General features: G+C 46.0%; 2 protein-coding genes across 7 annotated transcripts in view; one reads left to right on the top strand and one right to left on the bottom strand.

The window, feature by feature from the left end:
• The first annotated feature begins 279 nt into the window (after positions 1-279).
• Positions 280-12,042, top strand: CHGA (chromogranin A). Of its 2 annotated transcripts, none has more exons than XM_030483509.1 (8): positions 280-525; positions 933-979; positions 4,957-5,050; positions 5,432-5,500; positions 7,684-7,782; positions 9,362-9,868; positions 10,309-10,766; positions 11,497-12,042. In XM_030483509.1, exons 1-8 carry the CDS (start codon positions 480-482, stop codon positions 11,578-11,580), a joined length of 1,404 nt encoding a protein of 467 aa, XP_030339369.1. In that variant the 5' UTR covers positions 280-479; the 3' UTR covers positions 11,581-12,042. The 2 variants fall into 2 exon arrangements, with proteins under 2 accessions (XP_030339369.1, XP_030339367.1); XM_030483507.1 differs by having other exon boundaries at positions 10,309-10,772.
• A 3,383-nt stretch (positions 12,043-15,425) lies between these two features.
• The window catches only part of ITPK1 (inositol-tetrakisphosphate 1-kinase), a 143,754-nt gene continuing 131,598 nt past the window's right edge, over positions 15,426-27,581 (bottom strand). For 3 of the 5 annotated variants that reach the window (XM_030483511.1, XM_030483512.1, XM_030483514.2), the window contains 3 exons: positions 26,800-26,867; positions 25,151-25,313; positions 15,426-20,961 (listed from right to left, as the gene is read on the bottom strand). In XM_030483511.1, coding sequence (XP_030339371.1) covers positions 20,639-20,961; positions 25,151-25,313; positions 26,800-26,867 — 554 coding nt within the window. In that variant the 3' untranslated portion in view covers positions 15,426-20,638. Of the gene's footprint in view, positions 20,962-21,749; positions 24,753-25,150; positions 25,314-26,609; positions 26,679-26,799; positions 26,868-27,581 lie in introns of those variants that run through there. The other 2 variants (XM_030483510.2, XM_030483513.2) reach the window with 2 other exon arrangements.

Here is a 27,581-nt window from a genome sequence, read left to right as displayed (position 1 = left end):
AGGGCACATATGCAGAGGTGCTTCTAGATTGCCAGTGTTAGGTGAGGTGCTGGAAAAATTATATTCTGGAAACATACCTCACAACATTCCTGCACCTGCCGAGTGTGAGAAGATGGAGCACCTGGAGCCTGACACCTCGCTGCTGGAACCCTTTGCCCGGCCAGCCAGGGGAGTCGGGGGGATCCTGGTGATTGGTCCCTCCTCCAACAGCCTGCCAGTGGTGGAGGCTGATGGGAAGGCTGTCTGCGAGGGGAGGGGGAGAGAGGAGGAGGTGGCTTCCTCCTGACGCCATTTCCGAGGGGCAGAGATATATAAATGAGCCGGTTGCTGCAGTGCCCCATCTGGGATTTTCAGCCAGGGCACTGGCGCAGACACGCACGCACGGTGCTGGTCTCCCCCCGGCACCTCGCCCGGAGCCCCCACGCCAGGCAGTGTCTCATCCTCTGACGCTTTCTCCCTCCATCTATCCCGCCGGCACCATGAGCCGCCCAGGACTGCTCGCCGTCCTGCTCCTGGCCGTGCCGGGTAAGTGGGGCCGGGCTGGCGTCCGTGTCCCCTGTACTCCGGGACCCTCAGCCCCGCGTCCAGCGCTGGCCCTGCCCTCCTCCGTTGGCGCCGCGGTCCCCTCAGCACCGTGGACAGGGATCATCCGTCCCCCCATTAAGCACCGCGGACAGCGGCCACCGCAAGGTCACTGCCCGGGGCCGCGAACAGTAACCTAACCTTCCCTTCCCGTCCCTTCCCTTCCTTCTCTCTCCTCAGGAAAGGCTCTACCACGCACACATCCAGCTGCTGCAGCCAAGGACTACTTATACCAGAGAGAGATTCCCCTCTTCTCCACTCCCATTTTTTAGCAGGATGTGATTTCTCTGCTTGTCTCCCAGAGGTGAATAACAAGCTCTCTTCTTTTTTCCCCTCCCCTCACCTTACAGCCATCTCCCTTCCCGTGACAAACGACATGAATAAAGGCGACTCTAAGGTAAGGATGGGCCTGTAGTGGAAGGGGTGAGTTAATGTAAAGGATATAATGTTTAACCTCCACTTAGCTGGTTGGTTTTTGGCTTCTGCTGAACTACTCTGTAGGAAGTGACAGGGATTTGCATGAGATTCCCACAGCAGGATCCATCCCCACTCCCTTCTTACCAGGATTTACCCTTTGTGCATCCACTTCTGGGCACCTGGGCAGAAGAGAAGTCCCTCAGGATGTACCAAAGGGATCAAACAAACTGAGAATGAGGAGGCTGGGGATGAAGGTTGGGTGTAACCTTCCCTAGTCCTCCTACTTTCAGCTTTTCAAAGCTCCCAACAGGAGGTGACTCAGGGGAGAGTGGGGGGAGATGTGATTCAGGAACGGGCATTGCTGGAACTGTGTGTATTTGGGGGAGTGTATACCTCTGAGTTTGTATGTGTGTGGTGTGTTACTTAAACGTGCATGTTCTTGAAAAATAGACAACTGACTACTCTCAGATTGCTAATGCACCCTCAGCTACTGCTCAGCCTCTCTGGGCAGCCATGACCAGTGTGGGACTTGGCTGACCTCTCCAGCCTTCTTTTATAGGCTTCCATGCATACATCTGTGTCATACCTCTCTGTCTTTCATAGCTGCAATTCGCAAGTGTGTGCACTCCCAATGAGCATTTGGCACCTAAATGCTTACATAGGTGTGTTTGCCTGTGTTGAGATGTGACAGACACTCCCTTCTCCCCCCCAATATTATAATACTTATAGTCTTTCAGATGAGCTGATCTCTTTTAGCTGCCCAAATTAAGACTTCTACAACTTCTAATTTAATCTAAATTAATGTCCAGAAAGGAAATTCCAGCTCTTTCCCCCTTACTTCTTGAACTGCTTTGTTTCCTGTAATCTTCTAGCCACATCATGTTTTTCACTCAGCAGCAGTAGGGGAGGGAACAATCATGTCAGTCTCAGCCACAGGCTCCATTGTACAGCGTCTCTGCTCATTACCTACAGGGCAAGTGCCATGAGCAGTGCCCCCCTGTCTCCTGTCAGATGTGCCTGGGCCTGGAGAGCTTTGTTAAGAGTTTTAGCCTGCTTAGCCCCGGCTGGGGCTGAGCCATGACCTGTGAGCCACTGGGTTTCTGCTTCAGGCTGTGTGTTACTAACTGAGGAAGGGGACTCAGGGCAGGCATTTGCCCCTTCAACTGGCCATGCCAGAGTGGGATGCTCATTGGGCATCTGGTGGGACAATCCATGAATTCCACAATTTTCCTTGTCAAAGCTACTCCCCAGGATGTTCTATGTGTAAAACATGGCATTTTTCTGGAAACTGGTGCAGCTCCATGGAAATGTTTCTACCAAGAAAGGATTCTTTCCTGAGCCTGTCCCCTCCCTTGTTACTACACTGACACAGGCTTTAGCTGAGAGCAAAATCAGACCACACCTTTCTTTTGAATTTGCTGCAACTAGAAGGAGCCATTGGGGCTTTTCTGCCTTCACCATCCTCTGAGACACAGCATTTCAGTGAAGGAAGTCCTGGTCTTGTACGACAGATCAGGGCAGGGATAACATCACATGGGTACAGGAGTGAGCACTGCAGTTTTTCCTACACACCATGCTCAGTGCACCCACAAATGCAGTGGCTAGTGCAGTGCCCAGTCAGCACATGCAGGCCTTTCCTGGACAGCTCATCCTACTTTCCTTACACAAAGGGCTTTCCACGGGGAGCTGAACGTGACCAAAACATTTACAATATCTCTGGTGTTTGCCCACTCTTCTGCTCGAAGGACACTATTTCTCACTTTCAAGCATACATTGCAAAAGGTCCTGAGCATAGCCGAGCTCAAACGTGGCAAAGTCTATCCTCGTAAGGACATGATCCTTTGGAGATTTCTGTGTAGGGACAGCATGACCACCTCTTACGGATCTAGTTACATGCTCATGGTTAGAGGATAGCTATGGCAAAATTCCAATCTGAGTTTCTGCACTGGATTAATTACATTAATTTGGAAAGGATCTCCTCCATGTGCTGATGCAGGCTGTTATTTCATGACCTTGTGAGCCTCACTCTGCTCTTATAAAATGTCCAGGAGTGTTGTGTAATGACTGCACTCTTCATTTCATTATGTTACAAAATTCCTCCACAAAGTTGGCCATATTTCTCTGGTGACTGATATGTTTCTTTGTGTTCAGACAAAGATCTTAAATCAGCTCAGCAGTCTTCAAAAAGCTTGTATAGAACATTTCATTGGACCAGACTCTTATTTCTCATGCTGAGAAAGTTCTGAAGCTGCATCCAGCAATAACTGGTTCCAGAGGCTGGGAAACATGGGAAGGGAAGTTTCAGAATCTGGGTTTTCTTCTATTTAATGGTAGAGTGAAGTGACGCAAAGTCATCTAAAATCAATATTAATGCATTGCTTGCGGTATGGGAGAATGACACCAGGAAAATTTCCCTGCTTTCTTTTTAGTAGATCTTTCCTGTAACATTTTTATTCCAGCAGGCAATACCTTCAAACTGTGTAAGTAGTTATAAGAGCTCAGCGTGACCTGCAAAAGCAGAATTCTCTCCTTACACTGGGGGAAAATTTGTCCATTCCAGCTGGTCAATGAACATAACCAATTGCTTGAATGAGCAACTTTGTAGGTGACTGGGAGTTGCTGACTTGTGTTTAATTTCTACTGCTGCCACACTGCTCTGCTTTCCTGAGAATGGCACCTTGAGAGGGAGATGAGGGCTCTTAGGGCTGCCTGCAGAAATTAACAAGAGAAAGAGGTTCAGTGAGTGAAATTTTTGCCCCCAAAATTTTCTATATTTCTTCTATTCTTTTTTTTTCAACTTATCCTCTCTTTTTCCACAGGCGCTTGTGAGACCTGCATACTTTCCAGGCGGCTTTATAAATAGTCATCTTTTTGAACTAAGCAGCCTAACTCCTGTGCTACTAACAGGCACTAGACTGTAGCGAATTCTGCTTTCTCTCCTGTGTGACCATTTGGGTCTACCATGACCACACAGCAGGGCTCCTGGCTGTGTGTCTCAGTGTGACAAGGATGCCTTCACCCCTGCCAGAGGTGCCATCTTGCCTTTGTGCTTGTAGCTTTATTCTCCTACTACACATACAGCACTGCATGATCCCTGTGGGATCAGCAGTGCTGTAGTTGCAGGGGTGAAGAGCTAGGCCTGCAATCCCAGTATGGGTAACAAACTAAATAAATAATGCTTCTCATTTTACACCAAAGAAAAGGGCTGCTGGAAAAAGCAGGCCTAGAGTTCATCCTGCCTGGGAAGCTGCCTCAGGCAGTTGCAAATGCTTCCAAGGGAAGTGTGGGAACTTCCTTACTTTCAGGTGACCTCCATGCACAGCTCTTCTAAAATAGATGGCTTGAACAATCAAGCACAAGGTCAAACACTTCTCCAGAGTGTCTTGTCTTTCGCTGGAGCTTGAGAGCAGTATTTCTCATCCGTGTTTGAAAGTACCATTTGCCTGACTTTTTGCCCTCTGTGCCTGGCTGCAGGCCATGGCAGCATCTAACTATGCTGCTCTTCTCAGAGCTTAAATAGCTTGCAAGGTTTCAAGGTCACCTACTAAAAAGCTAGGACCACTTGTTGCTCTCCACAACCTTCCACTGAGACCTTTTATGAGATACATTGACTTGAAAGAGGATGATTTTGAGCTTTCTATGTATGTATCCAGATCTCCTTTAACTTCCTGATGTTCTCAGCCTCTGGGATGGTCCGGAGCCATGAGATCTCCAGCTGAAGTGTGTCATGTTGAAGAAGCTCTTTGCATTGCCATGTGTCATTTGCTCACTTCTCAGTTTCAGGAGGTACCTTCTGTTCCTGCGTTAGGTAGAAGAGGAACTGAACATTCAGTTCTGACTCAACCAGAAGAGCAAGATCTGTACCATCATCTGCTACATTTTAGCCTTGTAAAAAATAGATTTAGGAAAAAAATATGAAAGAGCAGTGCTTTAATTTGTATTTTCATCTCTTTCTAGGTGATGAAGTGCATTGTAGAAGTCATCTCTGATACTTTATCGAAGCCAAACCCCCTGCCAATCAGCGAGGAATGCCTAGAAACACTCAGAGGAGGTACAGGCTCAGATTTAATGCTGGGTATCAACAAGGGCAGATCTGTCACCTGACAAGGGGTCCCCCACATTCACCTTCCTCACGGTCATCCCACTGGGCTGCACCAGGCCCCAGAAGCAGGGACGGAGCTGCTGCTCCGCCCAGGCAATGCACCATGCTGGCACCATAGCGGGGGAGTGCTGGGTGACATGAAGTTGCCTGGTTTTCATGAGACCTTCCTGTCATCTTCACGACACCGTTAGGAGATGTGGCAGCAAATCAGACCAAGGGAGAGAAAACAATAAGCGAAGAGGGAGTTGGTATTTTGGGTTCTTTTTCATTTCCTGGGGATGGTGGGAGGTTGCCTTTGACCACCTTCTGTACCAAATCTCCCTGTTGCAGATGAACGAATCATTTCTATCCTTCGCCACCAAAATTTACTGAAGGAACTTCAGGAAATTGCTGCTCAAGGTACTGTGTCACTGTAGTTATTTGGGAAGAGGGGCTTCATCTGTCGTAATCCCTTGCACAGTTTTGTTGTTTGGGTTTTTTTTCGTATTTTATGTTAATTTGACGATAGCCATGTGCCCCAGGAGATACAGTTCCAGGACTTCCAGTAGGGACTGGGTGAGTGAGGACAGGAATATAGTAACTTATATGCTTATAGTAACTCCAATATGTATTTGATGACTTAAATGACAGTCAGTGTAAGTTGGTGATAATGCAGAGTATAGGCATTTTGGGGTGGGAGAACCCTAAAAGGAAATACTGTGATCTAATTCAACAAATAACTGCCAGCTCCCGAACAAGAATGAAAGACAAGAAAACCTTCCCTGTTTGTGCAGCTAGAGTCTAGCACTAAACCCAGGTGTGGCAGAAGGGAAGCCTCACTGAGCATCGAGTGGACTTGCACCTAAAAGACCCCAGTGAGAACATCCTTGAGCTAATGGAGATTTTTCTGCTGGCTTCCTTAGCCCGAATGCGTGTTGCTTTGGAGAAATGCAGGCTGCTCACAGTGGGTCAGCATGGGAGCAGCAGCAGCACAGAGCTGTGCAAAGGGGTATGCAAGGGGAAAAGGCCTATTCTCAGGTGCCCGTGTCGCCAGAGCTGATGGGCAGGTCCCAGGCAAGGCTAGTTCAAAGCCAGTGCAGTTCCCTCCACCCAGGTGGTGTAGTTGAGGCTGCAACAGGTCTATCCTCAGGCTGCAAGGAGAGCAGCTTCTGGCCTTCCCTTCTCCTTCTCTCTGGAGTAACCCAGCTGGCAGCCCTCCTTTGCAAGGACATCCCTGCTTCTGTGTGGCATGGCTGCCAGGGATGGCTGAAGACAGTGCCGCCAGGCTGCTTGTGGAGCGGGGAAGCCACAGAGGCAACAGGGAGAAGGGAGGGGAAAAATTCAGGAAGTCAAGATTGGGAGAGAGTCTCATGCAGCTCCTAAAGCCATAGTTTGGTCACTACCTAAATGCCACTGGTGGATGTGCCAGCTGGACAGTGACCTCAGGCGGCTCCGTGGGTGATCTGATGATCCAGAATAAAGAAACCTGAGCCTTTTCAGTGTGCTGGGATGCTGCTGCCCAGGCACATCAGGGTTGTGTGAGCTCAGCTAACAGATAGGCTGTGCTATATAGCATGGAGCCCACATGAAGGGACATGCTTTACAGAGGTGCAACTCTTTCCTTGGCTTGAGCCCTTCACACCATTTTGTCCCAGGGTAACATGAGCTCTACTCTACAGATCACAGTGACTGGGGGTGGGAGAGTCATGTAGCCCAAGGGAAAAACAAAGATGTTTATCTTGGTCTCCTCTGTGCTGGCTGCTGCTGGTCCTGCTCAGGCTGGAGGGCCCCCACGATCTAGCTCTGTCCAGTGTAGGGCTAGAGAGGACTGGGCTGGCAGCGTCAGCTCTCACCTTCGCATTAAGGCAGGTGAATGAGCTGGGTTATGCTTCGCATAGAAGGAGCGCATGAGCTGGTTTAGACAGGGCTTGCTTGGATTGCAGATCCCATTGGGATGTGGCTGCCTGGGGAATGCTGGTTGCCGGGACAGCTGCATTCTGACCTCTAGCTCATGCTGCCTTCAGACACATTTCTCCAGGGTGTTGCTCTCATTGAGCTGGCTCCATAATCCCAGTGGCTAAGGTCTGAGGCCTTGGAGCTCCAGGCTGTCCGCAGAGTGGGAATGAATGCTGCTTCTTCCTCCCAGTGTCCTGGGGAGAGGGGCCCCCACAATCAGGCTGCAGGGCACAGGGGCTTTCAGTGCTCACCTCAACAGAGGTATGTGGGCAGCTTCTGTCAGGAGGCAATATTTACCCTTCAATACTCCAGTGGTTAAGGTTTTTTTTGGCCTCAGTGTGCTGCAGTTCAGCATCTCTTATTCCCTAGCTCTCCATCAATATTAGTTTTCCTAGCAACCCTGCTTCTCTGTTTGTTTAGAGACCTTTTTCTTTCCTGCAGATGATGTTTTTGACGGTGGCTTTGTTACTGCAGTTGATTCACGTATCCTCCAGTCTCACTTCTCCTCACAGCTCCCCTTTGGCAAATCTGTCCATTATAGAAAATATACATATAATTATAAAGGGCACAGAACTATTTTCCTACCTCTACTTTCTGAAACACAGGAGGGGCTGTTGCCTTTCCCTACTTTTTGTTACTTGACACAGGTGCCAACGAGAGAACTCAGCAGCAGAAGAAAAACAGTGGCTTTGAAGATGAACTTTCTGAAGTCCTTGAAAGTCAGAACGACAAGAACAAGCAGAGAGGTCAGTGTCAGCCTCCCCCCAGCCCCAGAAATCCAGGTCAGGCTGTAACGGAGGACGTTCTTTCTAACAGCCTTGATATGTCCATCTGCTTCTCATTTAGGTATCTTCTTTGATACTGCCACAGACACACACAAGCAACCCAGTGTTTGCTTTGTTCTTACTTGCCAGCTGAAACAACATGTAATTTCTGAGCTATAGTAACTGGTGATGGTCAAGTTACTAAACTGATACTGATCTTTTCCATCATCAGTCACTCCTAATGCTTAAAATGAGTCACAGCCATGGAAATCCCATACTGAAAGACTCATGATATAGGCAAGAGCAATCACGTCTGCTCCTGCTGCCCCTGTTCCTAGGCACCCAAGATATTAGGTTATGGGCCTCTGAAAGGAAAATTGAATTGGGGATACACACTCTCTTACAAAACACCTGCATCTTGGAAAGACCACATCCAGCTGGGATTTCCCCTTGTCACTATGATTCTATGACTGGGTTAGAGACTGACAGTGTAGCAGAAAGGAGGGTTTGGCCCCTTCCCTTTTCCACATCAGGAAGAGATGATGCCAGTGGGGGGTGAGATGATTTCTCGTCCAGCAGCAGCACCCCAACAGAGGGCCTCGAGTGGGCTCTGGTCTGTGTGGCTGAGCCACGGCAGCAAAGCAATGCCGCAACATCAGCCCAAAGTGAGGAGTGGTACCTCCAGGGGATGCTGCTGCAGCCAGCACAGCCAAAAGCCATCAGAGAGGATGGGTGGCACTGGGTCTCCCTCCTGCCAGGGCAGACCTGAACCTCTTGCTCCAGCAGTGTGGAGACTGCATGAGGATGAATTGTGGCATGTTGGGCCAGCCAGGCCCACAGGCATGCTGGTGACACCAGTGTGATGTCAGTGGTGGTCACCAGCCCTGTATGACTGGGCTCTCTGCATCCCCTGACCCCAGAACACTCCTCAGCCCTGCCTGGGGCTGTGCCTACCTTTCCATACCCATCTGGCTTTTCCCACTGCTCTTTAGCCCCACATCTTTTCTTTTGCAAAGTGATTTCTACGGCTAATTATGATAAAAGAGGCCAGACTCTGACATGAGCAAGAGCAAATACCCAGTCCCCATTAAGATCCTGTTGAGTAGACCCCTCCCTCCAGCTCACCTGCAAGCAGTCCTGGCTGTCTCTTCAACCTGGGGGGAAAAAAAGGATGTGATATTAGCACAGCGCTCTGAGCAGGGAGAGCTGTGCAAGTGCTGTATTGCGCTCCTAAATCATTTCATTTCAAGTGCTATCTGGTTTCATGCGGGGCAAGTTTGTTGCTGACATCTCGAGAGATGGTGATGAGGACCGTGCCGCAGCAAAGCACTTCTGCATATGCTTAACTTCAGCCTTGCGAGGCTCTCCAGGAGAGCAGGCATCAGTGAGAGCACCAGCTTGCTTGAACGCAAGCATATGTTGAAGTGACTTGCGAAAGGATCCATGGGCTGGTTAAGCAGATTGCTGAGCAGGGCTGAAGCTCCTTAAGAAATGCACAGGCTTCACTGGTTATGAAATGAGCTCTCAGGAGAGGTGTTACTTCTTGCTCCTCCCTCTGCAGATTCAGCAGGGGAGCACCTTAAAGAGGAGCAGCCCACGGGGTCCCTGGCTGAGCTGGCAGCACAGAAACCCCAGCAAAATGAAGATTCACGAGAGGAGGGAAAAAACAGCCTGGAGGAGAGGGAGCCCAGGCCACGGGATGCCGACCCTGGTGAGAAGGAGTATCAGGAGCAAGCAGAGAGCAACGAGATCAGGGATGCAGAGGATGCCCAGCGAGATGAAGGTTTGGACAACCACATCAGTAAAGACTTCAGTGAGGATGAACAGCAGCAGCGAGAGGATGAAGAGGAGCAGCCCAGAGACCCCAGAGACAGCCTGGAGCTTGAGGATGAGAGAGAACAGCCATCTAGGAAGGACGAGGAGCAGAGCAGGGAGGCGGCAGGGGAGCATGGGGAGCGGGAGGATGACAGAGGAGATGATGCTACAGAGGAAGACCCTACTGAAGCAGAGAGGTCACTTGATCTGGCTGAGGAGGATGAGGAGGCTGAGGAGGTGCAGAGAGACGACAGTACGTATCCCAGATGACTGCATTGATACCTACCCGGGGTGAGCGGAGGACACTGTGACAGACAGATAAGAGGCTTTAAAGCCTAAAAGTTCAGGCAGGTGCATATCAGGTTTACAGAAATACCCCCGTCAATAGCCACCCAGACTCCCCCTGCAAGCGCCTGACCATGCGGGCCCATCCACTGTGGGTGACACAGGCCCAGCTTCCATAGCACCTCAGGACAACTGATCCCTTTTTCTTGAACTTCCTACGTGGTTTTTGACTGCTGCCTTCAAGCCCTATTACTGACATGGTGACATGAGAGCAGGTATTTCCAGAATCCTGGGAAAATGGGCCTTAGTCAGGAAACCCACCTTGCATTGCCCCTGAAGGCTTGGTTCAAAGGTGGAGCGTAACCAGGTTAACACTTGTGCTCACGGATGTGCTTAATGCTCTTTCAGATAACGACGATGCTCTGGGATTTGGCAAAGATGAGAGGAGCTCTGAGGAGGAGGAGGAGGAAGAGGAAGAGCGGCCCCGGGCACTGAGAGGAGGACGGCATCGCCTGGAGGATGAAGGCATGCAGGGTGAGGAGGACACCTTCCAGTCCAGGGATGCCAAAAGTGAGGAGATGGAGGAGGAGTGGGAAGACTCCAAGAGGTGGAACAAAATGGATGAGCTGGCCAAGCAGCTGACATCAAAGAAGCGCATGGAGGAAAATGATAGTGGGGAAGACCCAGACAGGTCCATGAAAATGGCTTTTAGGTCCCGCAAGTATGACTTCAGTAGTCCAGAGGAACATGTGAGAAGGTCATGGAAGCACCACTCTAAAGAGGACAGCAGTGAAGGAGGCTTCCCACTTGCTCCCATGCCCGAAGAGAAGAAGGATGAAGAAGGCAGTGCTAACAGGAGAACAGAGGTTGGTGTACGTAGCCTTAAGAATAAATTCCTGCCAGTTATTACTTTGGGAATCCAAATTATGCTTAGAGATGTGGATGGTACCTTGGTGTTATGCAGCAAGCATTGGTTCTCTGTGACATTAAGGAGATGAGTGGTGACCTTTTAGCCATTCAGCCCTAGGGATTATTGAGATTTGCACCTGGCTATGCTTTTGGTTTTTATTGTTGCTTTAGTGACTAATGGAAAACCATGCCCTGCCCAAGATAGTCTTAAAAATGTGACAGGTCTTTTTCACTGGCCTGTGCAGGACGTGGTGACCAGAGCTATATCTGGAGCCTGGGGTGCATCTTGTGTCCCAGAACCCCTCCAAGTCAAAGAGAATACTTTCCCTGGCTTAGGGATGGAGTCAGTAGTGTCAGACCTCCTACTGGGGTAAACCAGGGGTGCAGCTGTGGTGGGAGAGCTGGGGCACTGGAGCAGCAAGCCATTGGGACAGCCGCTTGGGCTCAGTCTGGCTCCCCTGGCTGCTGGTGGGCACCCCGAGCTGCCAGCACACCGCTGCAGCCAGGCAGGGATAATTAGTGTTGCACACAGATACCTGCCCAGAGGGACAGGTGAGGGGATGGGGCAAGACATGGCTGTGCTCATATCAGCACTGGCAGGTAGCCCCGGACAAGGCTTTCCATAGTTCTGGGGGCGAGGGCTGCCCACCCGTGGCCACTGATGTGTCCCCGGGGCTTTCGTTGCAGGACCAGGAGCTGGAGAGCCTGGCCGCCATCGAGGCCGAGCTGGAGCGCGTCGCCCACAAGCTGCACGAGCTGCGGCGAGGCTGAGCGCCCGGCCCTGCCCACGCAGGCGGAGGCTGCTGCCTCTGCCCTCCCACCCACCGCATCTCCATTTCCTGATGCAAGAGCAAGCAAGCGGAGCCGAAGCATCGTGCCCAGGAAACCGCCCTCGCTGCCGCCCGGGCCTGCCTCCCTCGCCATAGTGTTGTGCCCATCGCTGCTTCTTCACCTCACGCTCCCCTGTCCACTTGGTGCCCACCCGCCCGGCCGGGCGCCGGTGGGTGCAAAGCGCAACCTACACGTGTATTTTCTGTCAGGGTGGGGGTTTTCCCTCTGTTTTTTAAGAGACAAGACAGCTTTCTAGAGAGTTTTCCTTCCACTGGTAGTTTCACTGGGTAAAAAAACTGCAATAACTTGTTATCTTTTGATTAAAAGCTGAGAACTCTGACTGTAATATATTCTATATAAAAAATTTATCTAAGGAAAAATAAAACTGCTGTGGGTTCCTTCCTTTGTTCTGGCAGCTTTAGTCTCAGTCGTCAGCATGCTGCAGGGCTTGTTTGGTCTGGGTGGAGAGGAGGGGGAATGGCGCCCTCCCCTCAGCACAGACGCACTGGGATGGCATTTCCCTCCTTCCCCAGGCTCCAGCACTAATGCCCACCGAGGCCCAGCATCGAGGACACCTTCCTGAGGTTGTCCCTCCTGTGCCGTGCAGCCCAGCCCTGCCGCTGGGTGTCCCGGGCACTTCAGTGAGATGTGGGTCACATCCATAGTCCATTGATGAACATGAGGTTGACCAGAGAGAACACATTTCAGCAGTTTAAACACTGGCCGATACTTGACCAAGTCAAACTATTTGGACAGCGCATGAGTGGGTTAAAAAAACCCAAAAGTAACAAATAGGCTAGTCATGAGGAAAACTACTGGTCGATGTTCCCCGGTGGTGAAGACCAGCCCTGAGGGGACACCATTCCTCGCAGGAGCTGTGGTGGCCTGACACCTTGCTGGTGGTCAGTGAACCTTCCCCACCCTTGGGGCTGCAGGCCACGCACCAGCTGCAGGACGGGGTGGTGCCTGGGCTGGGGAAGCTTGCCCCAGAAGTCTCTGAACACCCATCATAAAGTTTAAGACTTCCTATGTGTACCAGCAGAAGAGGAAAAAGCATTCCTCTGCCAGGGCTGCATCCCATCCACCCACCAAGTTTGAAGCTTGGTTCTATCCCATCTTCCGCAACCCACAGAACAGCTGAGATGCTCCAGGAGCGGCTGCCAGGCTTTGAGCTTGGCGTCTGCCTTTACTTTGCCAAAAACATCAGTGCTGTTGGCCTGTAGAGTGAATTGCCCTGGAGGTGGGTATGCAGGGTCCCCACAGCACAGGAGGCGCTGGGTGTCCAGAGCTGTCCTCCTTGTCCCCAAGGAGGTCTGGAGGAGCTGCTGCACGGGCAGCGCCCCTTGCCCCATCCCTGGCCAGCCATGCAGCAATGTAGGAGGCAGTGAGGCCGAGGCATGGCCCAAAAGCTGGAGTGGGACAAGCCAGGACAAGGCAAAGGGTGAGAGCCTGGCTGGGGAGAGTGCACTGGCGTGAGGTGCAAGCCTCCCAACCCCATCCTGAGGAGATCGCACTCTGACCTCAGAGAAATGCACATGGGAACAGAAGGCAACCAAAGCTGTTCCACACAAATGGCACTAAAATGTCAATTATTAGAGAGTTAATCCAGCTGTAAAAGTCACATTTTACATACTGATTTTGATTTAAATTTTACTTTGCATAGTGTTTAGTTTCTCCTCTTTTTTTGTGGCAGAGCCTCTGCCAATAGCATCACCCATACAAACCCTTGCAAACTCAAATCTACAAGTCAAAATGAATTCACAGAAACCCTCAGCCACCCACCCCTATGCCGCCAAACCAAAAAACCCCCAAAGCAAAACACCAACCACAAACCCAAGAAACCAGCAACCCACCATAGAAACGCAGCCACCTCCAAAAGAGTTAAGACAGGTTTTTCCACAAAGGATGGTGACAGCAGACAGAACTTGTCTATTGCTGCTGCAAAATCAATGAGAGGAAAAATAACATTACTTGATGGAACTTGATGGAACATTACTTGATGGAATAGTTCCATCTATTTCCACAGGAAAACTGTATTAACTGGACATTCAAGCAATCACAAACATCTGGTACCTAAGGACTTTCTTCAAAGGGAGAGTTGGAGGTTCAAGGCCTGAGCATGGGGCCTGCAAGCATACCCCATCAACTGGTAAGTACCGGCCCTCCAACCGGCTGTATCTCTGCTCAGTGGTGTCTCCCAGCTTACCACTGCAGGGCTTGGCCTTGGGGCTGACACCAAGCGCTGATCCCCAGGTGGTGTTTACATGAGTGTCCTCGCTGAGCGCGCTTGTTGCTTAGCAAAATTTAATGCTGCTGGGTGAGATATTTCTTTCCTGCAGCAGCCCACATACGGTCCTGATTAAAAACCCTGCTAGGTTTTGAGAAATCAAGAATTCCCTATTCAGGATGATAAAGGAAGAATCAACCCAGAAGCCTACGCTAGGATAAATGCTTAAGTACAGCAGTAGCCTAAATCCCAGTGGTGTTTAGCTGTGTTACACAGTAATACAAACACTTCCCACTAGCGTTAAGAGAGAAATCAAATCAAATCTTGCTGGTACAAGGAGGTACTGCTAACGACTGCACTGGGGAAGGATGTGAAGACCAAATTCTCACAGAAAAGAACTTCCCCCAGTGAGCTGCTCACCTCACTGCCCTATCTACTCATAAAGAGAAAGCAAAGTAGAAGTTGTTATAAGGCATTTATTTTCATTACGTGTTGGCAAGGGATAATTCTGTCTTCAAAACAATTACAGAGATAATGCCACAATACCTACTGCATATTGCTTTACTGTTGAAACCAAAACATTGTCCAAAACAGGTGCTTGCAAATGAAAAGAAAATGAACGTATTACCATTGAAATCAATGCTGTTAGATGAAAGCACCATCTTCATTGTCAGATCTGATCAGTCATGCAATCAAAGACGCCAAATAGCAAGTATTTTTGGTTTGTACAGTAAGCCATGATCTTTTAAGGGTTTATATAATTCTAGACAAATTTAAGTACAAAATGGGAATGATGTTTCAGAAATCATAGTGAACCGGGCTGAAGCGAATCACAAGACACTTGTTAACACTGGATTTGAACACAGGTATCGATGACCTTGCAAGACCTAGCACACATACAGAATGGTCCCCAGGATTCAGCCATGCTTAGGTGGGGAGCAATGCTGGAGAGTGAAGGAGAATATCCAACACTATGGACACCCAGAGGGCCAGTTTTCTCAAAATTGTTGGGATCCCAAGGAATTGTTGTTACTCCATTTTAAGAACGACTGCATTTTAGCATGTGATTCTCACAAAGGTATACACAAGCTGTATCAAATACTGAATCAGAAATAAATAATAAAAGATACATCTAATACATCTTTTATTTTTAATTTTTTTTTTTACAGCACTGACTTTACAAGACCATAAACAACTTATTTTTAGGGGCTGCTAACATCTGAAACAAAGAAGTCACTATTTTATACTCAACATATACTCAACCTTTTAATAACTTTATATATGCATATATGTCTTTTCACACAAAAAATGTTAAAATAATTTATATCTAAAAACTACTGTGTAAAGAGCAAAGGAGGAAATAAAATATGGGTTTCTTTAAAAAGGATGGAAGAGGAAGACCTGATTTTCATGAACTCCATTTGCTGCTTCAGCTATTTCAGGAGTTTCAAGAGATTTCCAGGCCATCAACAAAAGCTTCTCAACACGTTGGGAGCTCTCTGCAAGCTCATGGCATGCTGGACAAGGTCACCTGCTAAGGAGCTCCTGTGGCCCACAGGCATCGGCAAGCATCAGCCCCAGCGGATTCAGGGTATGAAAGGTGGAGAGAAAGAAAACACCTCCCCACATTGCTATTAAAAAGAATTTAAATTCTGGACCACTGGTATCACGATATCCAATGGCCAGGATTTTACTCCCAAGCTCTGCCTCTCCTCACCCTCCTCCTGCATCACAGATACAGGACATTTTCTTACAGTGGATTTTCTATTTCCACAGGAAAACTGCCCCAGAAGCAGGAGTGGACCAGACCCCAACAGCCACTTGCACACATACACCTGGAGAATGATTCCCTTTGCTTGTACAGATGCTACTGTGCTTGTGTTGCTCAGGAATTGCTCTAACATCTCCATTTATACCTGGATCCTCTCAAACTTCAACCATCTTTAATAATTTTTGTGGCCATGTAAACATGATAGAATCCATGGAGGATCTGAAACCTATCAATCAGGTCAAAAGCTCAAGTGTTGATGGCCTGGATCCACACACAGTGAACAGGGAAAGGAAAGGAAAGGTGGTGAAGATGTGGAAAGTACTTTTCTGGAGGTTACATTCCCCTCAAATAGATATTAAAGCAATATTACAAATAAAATCAGCAATGTGATCTGCAACGGCGTGTCCATTTATCTATGAAAGCGAGAGGAGATTATATTAAAGGAAATCTTTTAACCTACACAAAGCATTTTCACATACTCCTAATTACGAAACACACAGTTGCAACACAATAAAGTAATTGTATACTGAATACAGAAAACAATACATCTCTTACTAAAATGGAGAGAGGAAAAGAAAGTTAGCAGGGTAATGCAAGTGAACTCCTGCAAGTGTGCACATGGGGAGACTGCTACAAACTCAAAATAGACTCTATTCACTAAAAAAACAAAATCCAAGATCTTCTGCACAGCTGTGGAAGGCAAGGCTGCAAGCTAGTGTGAAAAAGCCTGACTCATTTGTCACTGCTGCCACACAAACACTTTGGGAAACCAGTGTTAGTCTAAGAACTGAGAAGCCTGGATGCATTTTTCCCTTTTTTCACTCTTTTTAGCCAGGCAATTCAAACACCTCTGGCCTCATTTATTCTGTTGCCTTTGGACTGCTATCCTGCCTCTGTTATCTACCCAGTACTCCACCTGCTTGTTCCCTGGCTGGATACAGCCCACAGTTAATCTGGAGAACCTGAGGCTTTATCTTGAGCAATCCTTCTTAACTCGTGAAGCCTCAGGGTCAGGTTTTTAATTTGTACCCATCTCTAATGAAAACAAATTAAACTGGTAGTTTTCCATCTGAGCAACCTGCTGCAGACCTCCTCTGCACAAACATTCACACTTAGAGGATGGAGATCTTTAAACAGCTTTATCATTCCAACTGTCTGAATAATATTAATAAAAATAGTGCACCCTATCTACTAACCAGCTCAGTCAATCAGCTCCTACAGCATGGAGGTTGAATAGCCTGACACGTGGTTAACCAAAGGCAAAACAGCATTGGCCCAGGGGTTGCTCTGCACGACACAAACCATAAGGGTCAGCACCAATGCTCCTAGTTGGGCTGCATTTCTGCAGTTGGTTTTCACGTAATGACCAGGATGGTGATGGCTTTGCCATCGTGGGCAGTAATGATACCGCTCAAGTTCTCTTCAACAGAGAAAAATCTCCCCCTGCTGAAGCATGATTACAGTGCAAACAGGAGTCCCATCTCCTCCATCACACTGACACAAAACCTGGAGAAATTCCAATCAGGGTAATGATGTTCTTGTGGATTTCTAACAGTGAAGCAGAACAGAAATAGATCCCTAAGAAGCTAACTGGTGACCATATAATTTTAATAAAATTGCTCCAATCAACACAGCAATAATAGCCATGCCTCTGAAAACACAGCAGAACCTTTTCTAACCCAAAGTAACAGAATTCGAACAGATATTATGGAAAAATCTCCCTCAGATTGTCTGCAATTTTAAGAGCAAGGGCATTCTGGTATGGTCTAATATTACTAAACTCCTCTACTTTTACAAAAAAAGACTACAGAATATTAACTAACTTACTGTGAAGCTTATCTTAAATCAAAACTATCCTGAACTTACCAAACGAGGCAGCAATTCAGAAAAGCACTTTAGCACAGGCTTAATAACATATGCATGCTTGAATGCTTTGCAATAATGTAATTGTATGTCTGGATACTTGGTAATTTACAGGTTGGCTTTTAGAAGTTGGTCTCCCAATTTGCCCCTGTGATTTAGCAACATTCTAGCCATAACGAGCCATAACAATAATTTCTGCAAAGAAATATAGTAGTACAGCAATTGCATGGTAATTTATGTGAAAACTCTATTGTAATGCCATATCACAACAGGTACCTGCATATCTGCACCTGGTAAATTAAAGTGATACATTTGATAAATAAAAAATAAATTACAGACTATGGGAAAAATATCACTGATCACACCAATGACCTAAACTTGTTCTCTAGTTACTGTCAAGGTCTGGAGTAATATTTAAATATAGTATTTCTCCAGCCTTCAGAGAATTACAAAATAAACTTCTAACAATTATTTGTAAACAAGTTTAAAATGCACAATTATATTTCAGTAGTTTATTTTGGAGAAATAAAGCAGTGCAAAATAGGCCAACCAAAATTCAGAAGGCAGCCAGGAAAATAAAATTCTTATTTGATGTTCTAACTAGGAAACAGCATACAGACATTTCCATTGGATCCAACACTCAGAATCATGTAAACATACTTAGTTTGAAAGATCTTGAGTAACTAACCCAGTTTTAACATCATTGCTTCTCCCCCACCACCCAATTTAAAAAAAAAAAAACCAACCACTCAAACAAACAAACAAACAAAAAAAACCCCACCAAAAAACCCAACCAAAACTCAAACAAACAAACAAACCAGCCACCAAAAAAAACCCCAACCCAAGCCATTGTAATAAAGGGAGCAAAAGACAAATCTACAAACACTCCACCACCTGGTTACAACAAAGTACCATACAAAAATATGCACTGGCAAGTTCCTTCCTGAGGGTATCTTCTGTTACACGTGTAACGTAAAGAGACTTCTTTATTTGAAACAAACAAAAACAACCCCCAAACTGTAGATGTCAAATTTATTTCAGTCATGGCTTTACGAAAGGTTTGGTCTGTCACGAATACTTTTATAAACCCTTACCTATGTACATCTGACTCACACCACAACTACCCGAGACCTGCGAGCTGCAGACAACGTGGGATCCAGCAGCCTCAAAGCATACAAGGATTGAGAAGCGTGCCCAGCTCAGAACTGATCTGCAATAGTTGAGGAAGTTGGCTGCATTTACATGCACCCTGGAATTTGGCAGATACCACACTCATAAGGTCCTTCCAGTCCCTACAGAAATATCTTAAAGTTAGTAACCCCTCTAAAGGTGGAATAACTTCTCTTGTGTATATCAGCCTTGAAAATCCAATCCTGGCTACAGGAAATTCCCAAGAATGGCATTTTGGGAACAAATCCAATCTCTTCAATGATGAAAACACTGTTTACACAAAAGAACTGCTACACAACACTCCTCAAAACTTTTTCCCCTCCAGGACTGGTACAATCAGGTAGGCTAGTGACATCTTTTACACAGTTTGATCCTCTCTTCATGGTCTACCTGGGCTTTAAGCTCTAGATCCTTTCCTTTTGAGTAGATATCTAACACATGTTACTAACCAAACTGTTATCAAATGCTGCAGTGATGGATACTTTACGAATACCTGCTATAGAAAGAGAGAAATTCCCGTATCTGCAATCTAGAAGCTTAATTAAGGAAATTTTCTTAACACCACCCCTCTTAAACATATTTTAGGGCTTATATGGGGAAAGGAAGGCCACTCTATCTACCAAAATAGTGTCTCTCTTATCAGCACTGACAGACTTGGATATTTCCAGTTTAGTGTTCAGAATTGGCAAAAGTTGCAGGAATTCTCAACAGCAGAAGATGCTGCCATGCTAGAAGATGCAATAGAAGGTGAACACTGTAGGTTTACTGCATATCTCAAGAGATACAAATTGGCTGTGCTGTAGTTTACAAATAGTATAAACTGCTATTGTAAATTACCACACGGCCTCATCTGGTAGCTTGCAACAAAATAATGTGGTCTCTAAGCTAGAGCTGTTGTGCACTTCTACCTCATACGAAGGTACACAATTCTGCTTATATTTAATTTGCAAAAGAAAAGAAAATGCACAGCACTATGGATCTGTGGAAGGCAGCAACTGTGATACCCCTCAGGATCTGCAGATCAGGTGTACTGCTCCAAGGAAAACGCGTGGCTCTGCAGCTTTTCTGCAGAGTTGTCCCAGAGTCCTCACACGTGCAATGGAGGGAGAATCAAATTCTCTGCTGAGAGATGAGCTGCTTCTATTAACTCTTCTAGGATTTCACCACTAGCAGACAATTGAAAGGATTATATTCAATTTACTAAATCACTCAACCTAACTATCGGCACCCTGTCCAGACTGAACATGTGTCGCTGTTGGCAGACACAGTTAGGAGCTGCTTTTGACTGAAGCCAGGAGGCCTGGGGGAAGAACTGCAAAGCTGGAACCGGGGTGGTCACCTCAGTTCTGCACCCTGAACAATCACACTGCTCTGTCCTACTCCAAGTGCCACGGCTTTACAGCAGGCTACCTGTCAACATCTTGACTGGTCAATGTTTCCAGAGATTTGGTTTAGTGATACTGAAGTTGTCTTAGCTTTCATTTGCAATGGCCTACCTGGAAAAAGGGAACAGGGAATATTTTAGGCAAAAATCTCTTGCACTGTTACATTCAGACACTGCATTCAACATTATTATCTTCTTGAAACCATGAGGTCCGATTTTAAAATGCTGGTCACCAGTGATTAAAAAGAACAATAGAAATGAAAGAGCAACCCTCCCACAATGAAAGGACTAGTGTTAAAACTCATGTGTGTGTAAACTCACTACAGATTTGCAACTGGAATCCAATGAAATGGATCTGAATCACTTTCTTGCCCTCCTTCTTTCAGTCCATTTCATCAGTCAATTAGGTTAAATCAAATGGAAGGGGGTTTTATTTTGTTTTTCTACATTGTGTTTTGTGTTGTGGTTTGTTGTTTTTGTTTTGTTTTTTCATTTTTCACAATTGTACTGTTACAGCCTGATCTGGTTCTGGGACCACAATTTGTATCCCTGTGGCTTTCTCTCAGTCCATGGCATTAGCAAGTTATTGAGAAGAAGCTTTTGTTGCCAACGTAGCGACGCAGTGCTGCTGGAAGCTGGGGGACACTGCCGAGTTGCAGCCTAGTCTCTGGTGTTGCAGTTTTACTGAGCTGTTGGTCTCACTTTCCACAATCCAGGAGGAGTCTTTTCCCATGACGCTGAGACAGCCTGTGCTAGCGCAGCATATCCGCTCGTCCATGATCCCGCTGGTCTGCTCTGCCAGGAGCTTGCTACGGTTTAGCTGGGTCACCTCAGGTGCCTGACCCTGCAGGACAGCAGCTATGTGGTTCAGGAGATCTGTGAAAAACTCAGAAACACCCTCGTAACCTGAAAAGAGGAAAAATGAAAGAGAAAAAAAAAGGCCATTAAGCCATTTTTCTATGTTATTTGAAAGGCTTTTTATACCAGTTTATTTCTGGGGCTGTCCTCGCCCTCCAAATGATAATAAAAAGGCTTCTTTTCCATGACATTGTTTTGAGTGACTGCATGAGCAGGTTACTTTAACAAGGAACAGAGATCCTTGCTAAAAAACACTTCTGTTTAATGAAAAAAACTGTCACCTTTCAGATTTCCTGTTTCTTTTTCCTCCCAAGTATATATGTGTATACATAATTTTAGGTATATTTTATCACTTGTTGCCAAGTCCAGGTTTTTCCCTAAGTTACAAACTCTGTGGTATAACATTGATCCTTTCTGTTCTGTTTCCAGTTTTAGTACGGAATGTAGCTCTAATGCAGAGTTTCCTTGAGGGTCTGGACCCTCTCTAGAATTTGCCCAGCAATGCTCTCAGTTAGGGAACCTCAGAGGCCAGCGTGGCTGGCTTTATACCCTACAGAAAAGGGACCTTCCCACTGTGCAAGCAGCAATGTGATGCACGTCTAATCTAACCTAACTTGGCACCTAAAACATGTTCCTGCTATGAGCAACGTCTGAAAAAACACTCAAGGGACAGCAAACATATACAAGTGATACAGTATTTGATTCAAACATCAATCTTTTATTTCAGTACTGAAACCACCTTTCTGCATGTTCTGTTAAGTGACTCCAGACAATTTGCAATGCAGAATTTAACAACAAGTTTCCTGGTTAAAAAGTTGCTCAAATACCAGGAGATGTGACATTTTTGGTGACACAAAGGGTGGCAGTAGGCGTACAGAACTTCTGGCTCTATTTTAAATGCTCGGGTACAGCCACAGTTTTATTATTGAATTCATTTTGTAATTGAAACAGACATGCAAGATATTGGCACAATGTCTTGAAACGGATCTTAACTGCTACTGCATTACCTAAAACTGTTATCAATTTGATTCAGTATTTAGAAGTGACATATGACATTCAGTGTATTTAATGGGATAAGCTGATTGTTTTAAAATGTCTATAAAAGTATTCTGAAGGTGACGTGGTAGTAATACAGGAGACTGAAGCAATAAATAACAGTTTAGAAGCCCCATGTGAATAGCACACATTCACACAGCAGCACATGAGCAGAACCAGAGACCACAAAGTAAATGCACATTTTAAAACACTTTTAGGGATGCGATCGCATAGCAGAAGAGTCCCTCAGATCCATAAATCATTCAATTTTAATCTCCATTCCCTTGTAAAGACCAACTTTCTTAGGCTACAAAAACCCAACTTCCTGAAAAACTTAAGGTAAGAGGATAATTTCGCCTTAAGATAAATGTGGTGATTTTATGGCGTATTTATAACCCATACATTAAGCAATTAACTCTTACTTAGGCTGCTACATTGCTTTGGATTTTAATGCACATGGTCACAGTTCTCCTAGATACTTAACAGGTCACACAAAACACTAGCAATGTGAGACAACTGCTCCTAGTCTTCCTTTCTCAAAGGCCCTTAAACAGATTCAACAAACAACCAGCCATTTCAAAACATCAAGTTTCCCACTGCCCCACACGATAATCCACTGGTCTGCAGGGGGCAACTAGGACTCTCACAGCCGGTCATGGGAGCCAGAACAAGATCTCCACCTCTTTGACGGAGGTGCTTGTTACGCTTTCTTGCTTATGTAAAAGCCAGGGGATTAGCCTTCAAATCTACTCAGAGTGCTTCAAACACCCTGGGAATAAGCCATCTCCATAGTAACAGCTTTAATATTCAGAGAGGAGATCCCTAGTACCCTAGAGTGTTTCATGTCTGCTCACCGAAAACAAACCAGCCTTGTTTGAGGGCACCTGGCAAACCTAAAAAGAAGTTACTTTTAATATTTAATGGGAATGAGATGGCCAGTTATTTAGCCCTGAAATCAGCAGATGTTACAGTGTGAGGAAGCTATATGTTTCAGGCAGGCTTCCTCTGTGCAAGCCCTCTGCACATTGGGTAGAAAGAGCCAAGTAATTCTGCCTGGTCACTCAGAAGAAACTTAACACACTTCTAAAAAACAAATTCGAAGAAGGGAGGAAGAGAACCATGGTGTCTCAACTCTCGAGCCACAGGATGCTGGGGAAGGCTGCTAACTCTGTGCATATTACCTCACTCTGTTCACTGGCTGCTGCTGCAGGCCTCTCAAAAAAGGCAATTTTGGGCCATCACTGTGCTGTGATGAGAACAAAATCAAGAAGGGCAGATTAAATTACACCTTCAGAAACTACTGGCAATCATCTCTGGATTCATGTCACACAAGGCATCAGTGGGAGGATAGAAGTTCTGCATGCCTCAAAGCACAAGTTGCATGAATCGTGCTCCAGTACCATCCTAGCACTGCCCACTGAAACTATTTTGGAAATGCCTGTCTACAAGGGGCCTGAATTTTGCTATGCTGAAAACAGTCTCCAGAGTCCTCTGGCTGAGCATGGATAGGAAGGACGTCCACTTGGCAATGCATCTGCAAACAAGCACAATGTAGACCTGTGCATAAGAAGCTTCCCTGTGCTCTCAAGCCTCCTGCAAGGACTAAACCACTATTAATTCAATGTCTCTTCAAAGACCAATTACTGCACAGACTGAAACACAGGATTTGGGCTGAGTATCAAAAACTATTGCTTTAGGGTAGAAGTACAACAGAGCATGAGGTTGAAGGCAGTTCTGCAAACTTCTGCCACATCATGAAGACATACTCCTCTTTAACTAGTTAGTTTGCCACTAGTTGTTCCCCAATCTGGACTTTTCAGCATTTCAAGAAAAGGGGAATTTCAGCAGTCTGTGCAAAGTACCAAATCCAAAATGATACTTTCCAAAATGCAGGATGCAGGATTGCAAAAGAATGTCCTGTATGACTGACTTCCAAGACCCACTGTCTGAAATATAAACCCGTTCATAAAGCTGATATGGTACCATCTGACACCCAGTTTAGGTTGTTTCACTGCCTTTGGCAGAAGACTGTTTTCATAGGCCTGCAGATTGCATCAACACCGTATGGCAGAACCAAGCTGCAAAGCGACCTGAGAATAGCAGGGCTGGAGTTTTAAAAGGGAGCCAGTCACTGTGGAGATAGACAGGCAAGACACTACGGGGCAGCAGTGGGAATGAGGACCTGAACTGAAAGATTAAAACAACTGGAGCTCAGGGCAAGATCTCTGGATGTAAAGATACTACAGCCATATTGAAAACTCAGTCTTCAAATGACAGGTTAAATAAACTATGTAGCGACCTGTATACATCTCTGGAAACAAGCATCACTATTCAGGTAATGAGAGGAGATTCTCAAATTGAAAAACCCCATGCAAAACAGCATCAAATGAGATGATGTATTCTTTTACCATGTTAGGCTACTTATATTCAGCACGAGTGACGAGCATTATTGTCTCCCCTTATATACACTTACAACTCCTTTTAACAATTCCAGCGGTCAAGGAGCTTGTTTAGCTGTTTCCAAGACATATGTTGCACTAAAAAAGGTGGAGGACAAATTTACCTGTTTTCACATGCTCTATTCTATTGTTTTACTCCAGGATGCACTTACGAGAACCTGTGAGAATATCCAACTCTTTACAGCAACTTCCGTGCCCCTACAATTTTCTCATTATCGTCACATTTCTGGTGGTATTGCTTTGTGCATAAATGTCTTTTTGTGGGGAGTCAATTTGCACAGGAAGAGATTTTCAAGAGAACAGTTTGCTGTTTCCACCCCCTCAACACTTTTAATGGCACAGAGTCTGGAAAAAAGAAATCTTGAAAGGCTCTCCTAAAATAGAATTTCTTCTTTTCCTCTTCAGAATGAGGGACAGGTCCAGAAAGGCCAGGTGTCAGCACACAATCTCACACTTCAGTTCCTGGGCATCCCTTTGCAAGGAAGGGCATGACAACCATGTTACAGCTGGCCACTAAAATTTGACCGTATCTCCTAAAAGCTGATATTTCAGTAGCACGTTCCATATCTAGATTAGGATTCTGCCCTTCCCAAATCGAACAGCATCTTATCTGAGAACAATTTGGCTGCTGCTTTCCTGTCCCCCGCCTGGGAAGCAATGATGTGAGACACCAGCAGTAAAACTCCGCACTAAGTACACACAATACAGTTTCCACAGAGCATGAGTGGAAAAGCCTTTCTCACCTGGGAATGCATTTATATCAATGACCGCATGCTGCCCAGTCTGATTGTTAATGATGATATCAATTCCAAAGAGAGAAACTCCCAGAGCTTGCCGCAGCGCCTTCGAGATTTCCCGGATGACGTCGTCATTTGGCCGCTCAAATACTCCTTCGATTTTATCCAGCTATAGTGAGTGGAAAAAGACACATTATTGAGGGACTCTGAAACAGTCTTTTGTGGAAAGATTGATTTTCAGAGGTTTCCAGGTGCATATCCACCAAATCTAATTGCAGAGAACCAGTGGCATGAAACAGAGAAATACACCAAACAGAAACTGCTTTCATAACTCAGAATCCTTCCCATATTGGAAGTTCACTTGCTCTAAAATACCTAGTTCTTGCTCTTCATTCTGGTGCAGTTCTTGAGAGATAGAGCAGTGTAGGAATGAAGACTCAGAATATTTTAAGTACTAGATCTAAAACTTAAAAAACCAAATACATCTGGTGTGTTTAACCCTGTGCTGCAAATATCCTGCATATCATTCTGTTATTTGAATGCAGAATATGGCCTATGTTAAAGGGCTGATAAAACAGACTCCTGCTGCTAAGTTTAATCTGAGACATATAATTCAACTCAGCTGGTATCTTCAGGGCAGAGGCTAATTCAAAGGGCATATCTTTTATGTGGGTTTTCATGTATAAATTATTCCATAAACATTTATTACAATGAGTAACTCAGGTCACTTCTGATTGATAGATGTGCCTTTCTTTACTTTTTAAACATGTTAAGCAGCCAAAGTATGCTGTTATGCCTACAGAAGCATGCATGGAATATGTATGCGTATGAGAGAGATGGCAGGTAAATCACAGAGCATATACTCTAAGTTTGAAAGTAAATTTAGCCATAAAGGGATTTATGACTAGCACAATTACAGTTTTAATATTTTGCATGCCTATCACTGTTGTACACAAAATTTAATCATTGCCAACTATGGAACTACTCCCCAAGTAGAGCTTGTGAAACAGAAAAGAATCTGGAGACTCAGATATGGGAAGGACCCAGTCCTGTAAAGTCACTTTCTCAGAAGTTGAGTGCCCAAGAACTTGTTAGGATTCATACGTGCAAAGCTTATTGAAAGGACTGGCAATGCAAGTGTGAAACTGTGCAGCATGCTGGCACTGCTGGACTCGGAAGACATCCAGAAATGGTCCTGTGGTCACAGCTTGGCCGTGCTCACACCACAGACAGCTAATGGCCCTTTGTGGCCCTGCCCAATGCAATTTCTCTGCTTGAATTTTCACCATTTGTCTTTCCTCACAGAACTGAGTCCTAGAAGGATGATTCATGCTTATTAAGCTCTCTGGACAGGAAAAGGCCAGGTGTTTGCATTCAGAACCTCCTCATTCCCCTTGCCTAGATTAGCTTTAGGGAGTTTAGGTCTGGCAAGCAGCACAGCCCTCCTGAATCAGTGCTTCCTCACCGGAGCTCGGTAAGGAAAACCAGAGGGGGACACAGTCATGCTGGTTCGTGGTACCAAACAGACCTCAGCCTGCAACACAGAAGCAGACAACTTGTGAAGGAGAGTCACTAGCTGCTAATGCTTCGATAAGAAAGGACTAGATATCTAGTTTTACAGCTGCGCTAGAGGAAAAAAGACTAAGTGTACTTACTGCTGTTAAGACAGATGAGGATTCCGGTTTTGAAACATTGTGGCTGTTGAAAAATATTGATTCTCTGTCTGGAATTAAAAGCAGGTTGTAAATAATAAACCAAATTTTACTTTCCACAAGATTAGTGCAAGGAACAGTAGATGGCACTGCAGCCTCGGGAATCCGGCCTTGATCCCCAGCGTGCAGTGCCCACCACCCACCCCTCCCAGGGCCTCTCCTGCCTGTTGGCACTTAGCTGCCCGCACAGGCAGCAGTCACCCACGGTTTTTGGACCTTGGACCACAGATAAACAGAACTGCACGGGGCTAAACAGGAACCGGTTTCCTTTCCTTCACCAGAGCCGATTAACTAAGTTCAGTAAGATAATTAAGTTAATTTCTACTAATTTGCTATACTCAAAGTGAAAGTTCCAATGGGAAAGCATGTGACAGAAGGGAGAAGCTGCATTCACTGCAGGCGGTAGATCGATAGCACCTAGGGTACACTGATCCCTGTGAACCTGGGTAGGGCACTGTCACCATGGAGGAAAGTGGTAAATTTCACGGTCAGGACCTTCCCTCCTTTTGAAGGCTTCACAGGAATGTGGGACACATCCTGAGGTGACTGAAGCCACGAAAGTACTGGGAGAATCATACCAGCACCTCCCAACCCACTTGCTATGTGCTGGCGGTTTTACTGGTGGGGAGAAATCCACTGCACATCTCCCCTTGGAATTGCTACCACAGCAGACTGTCAGCATTGTACAAACAACCCGCATGGGAATACCCGGACCAAAGTCTCAG

The sequence above is a fragment of the Strigops habroptila genome, chromosome 4 (genome assembly GCF_004027225.2).
Source record: "Strigops habroptila isolate Jane chromosome 4, bStrHab1.2.pri, whole genome shotgun sequence".
Lineage (NCBI taxonomy): Eukaryota > Metazoa > Chordata > Aves > Psittaciformes > Psittacidae > Strigops > Strigops habroptila.
The sequence above is the reverse complement of the archived record's forward strand: the minus strand, read 5'-3'. Positions and strand labels throughout refer to the sequence as shown.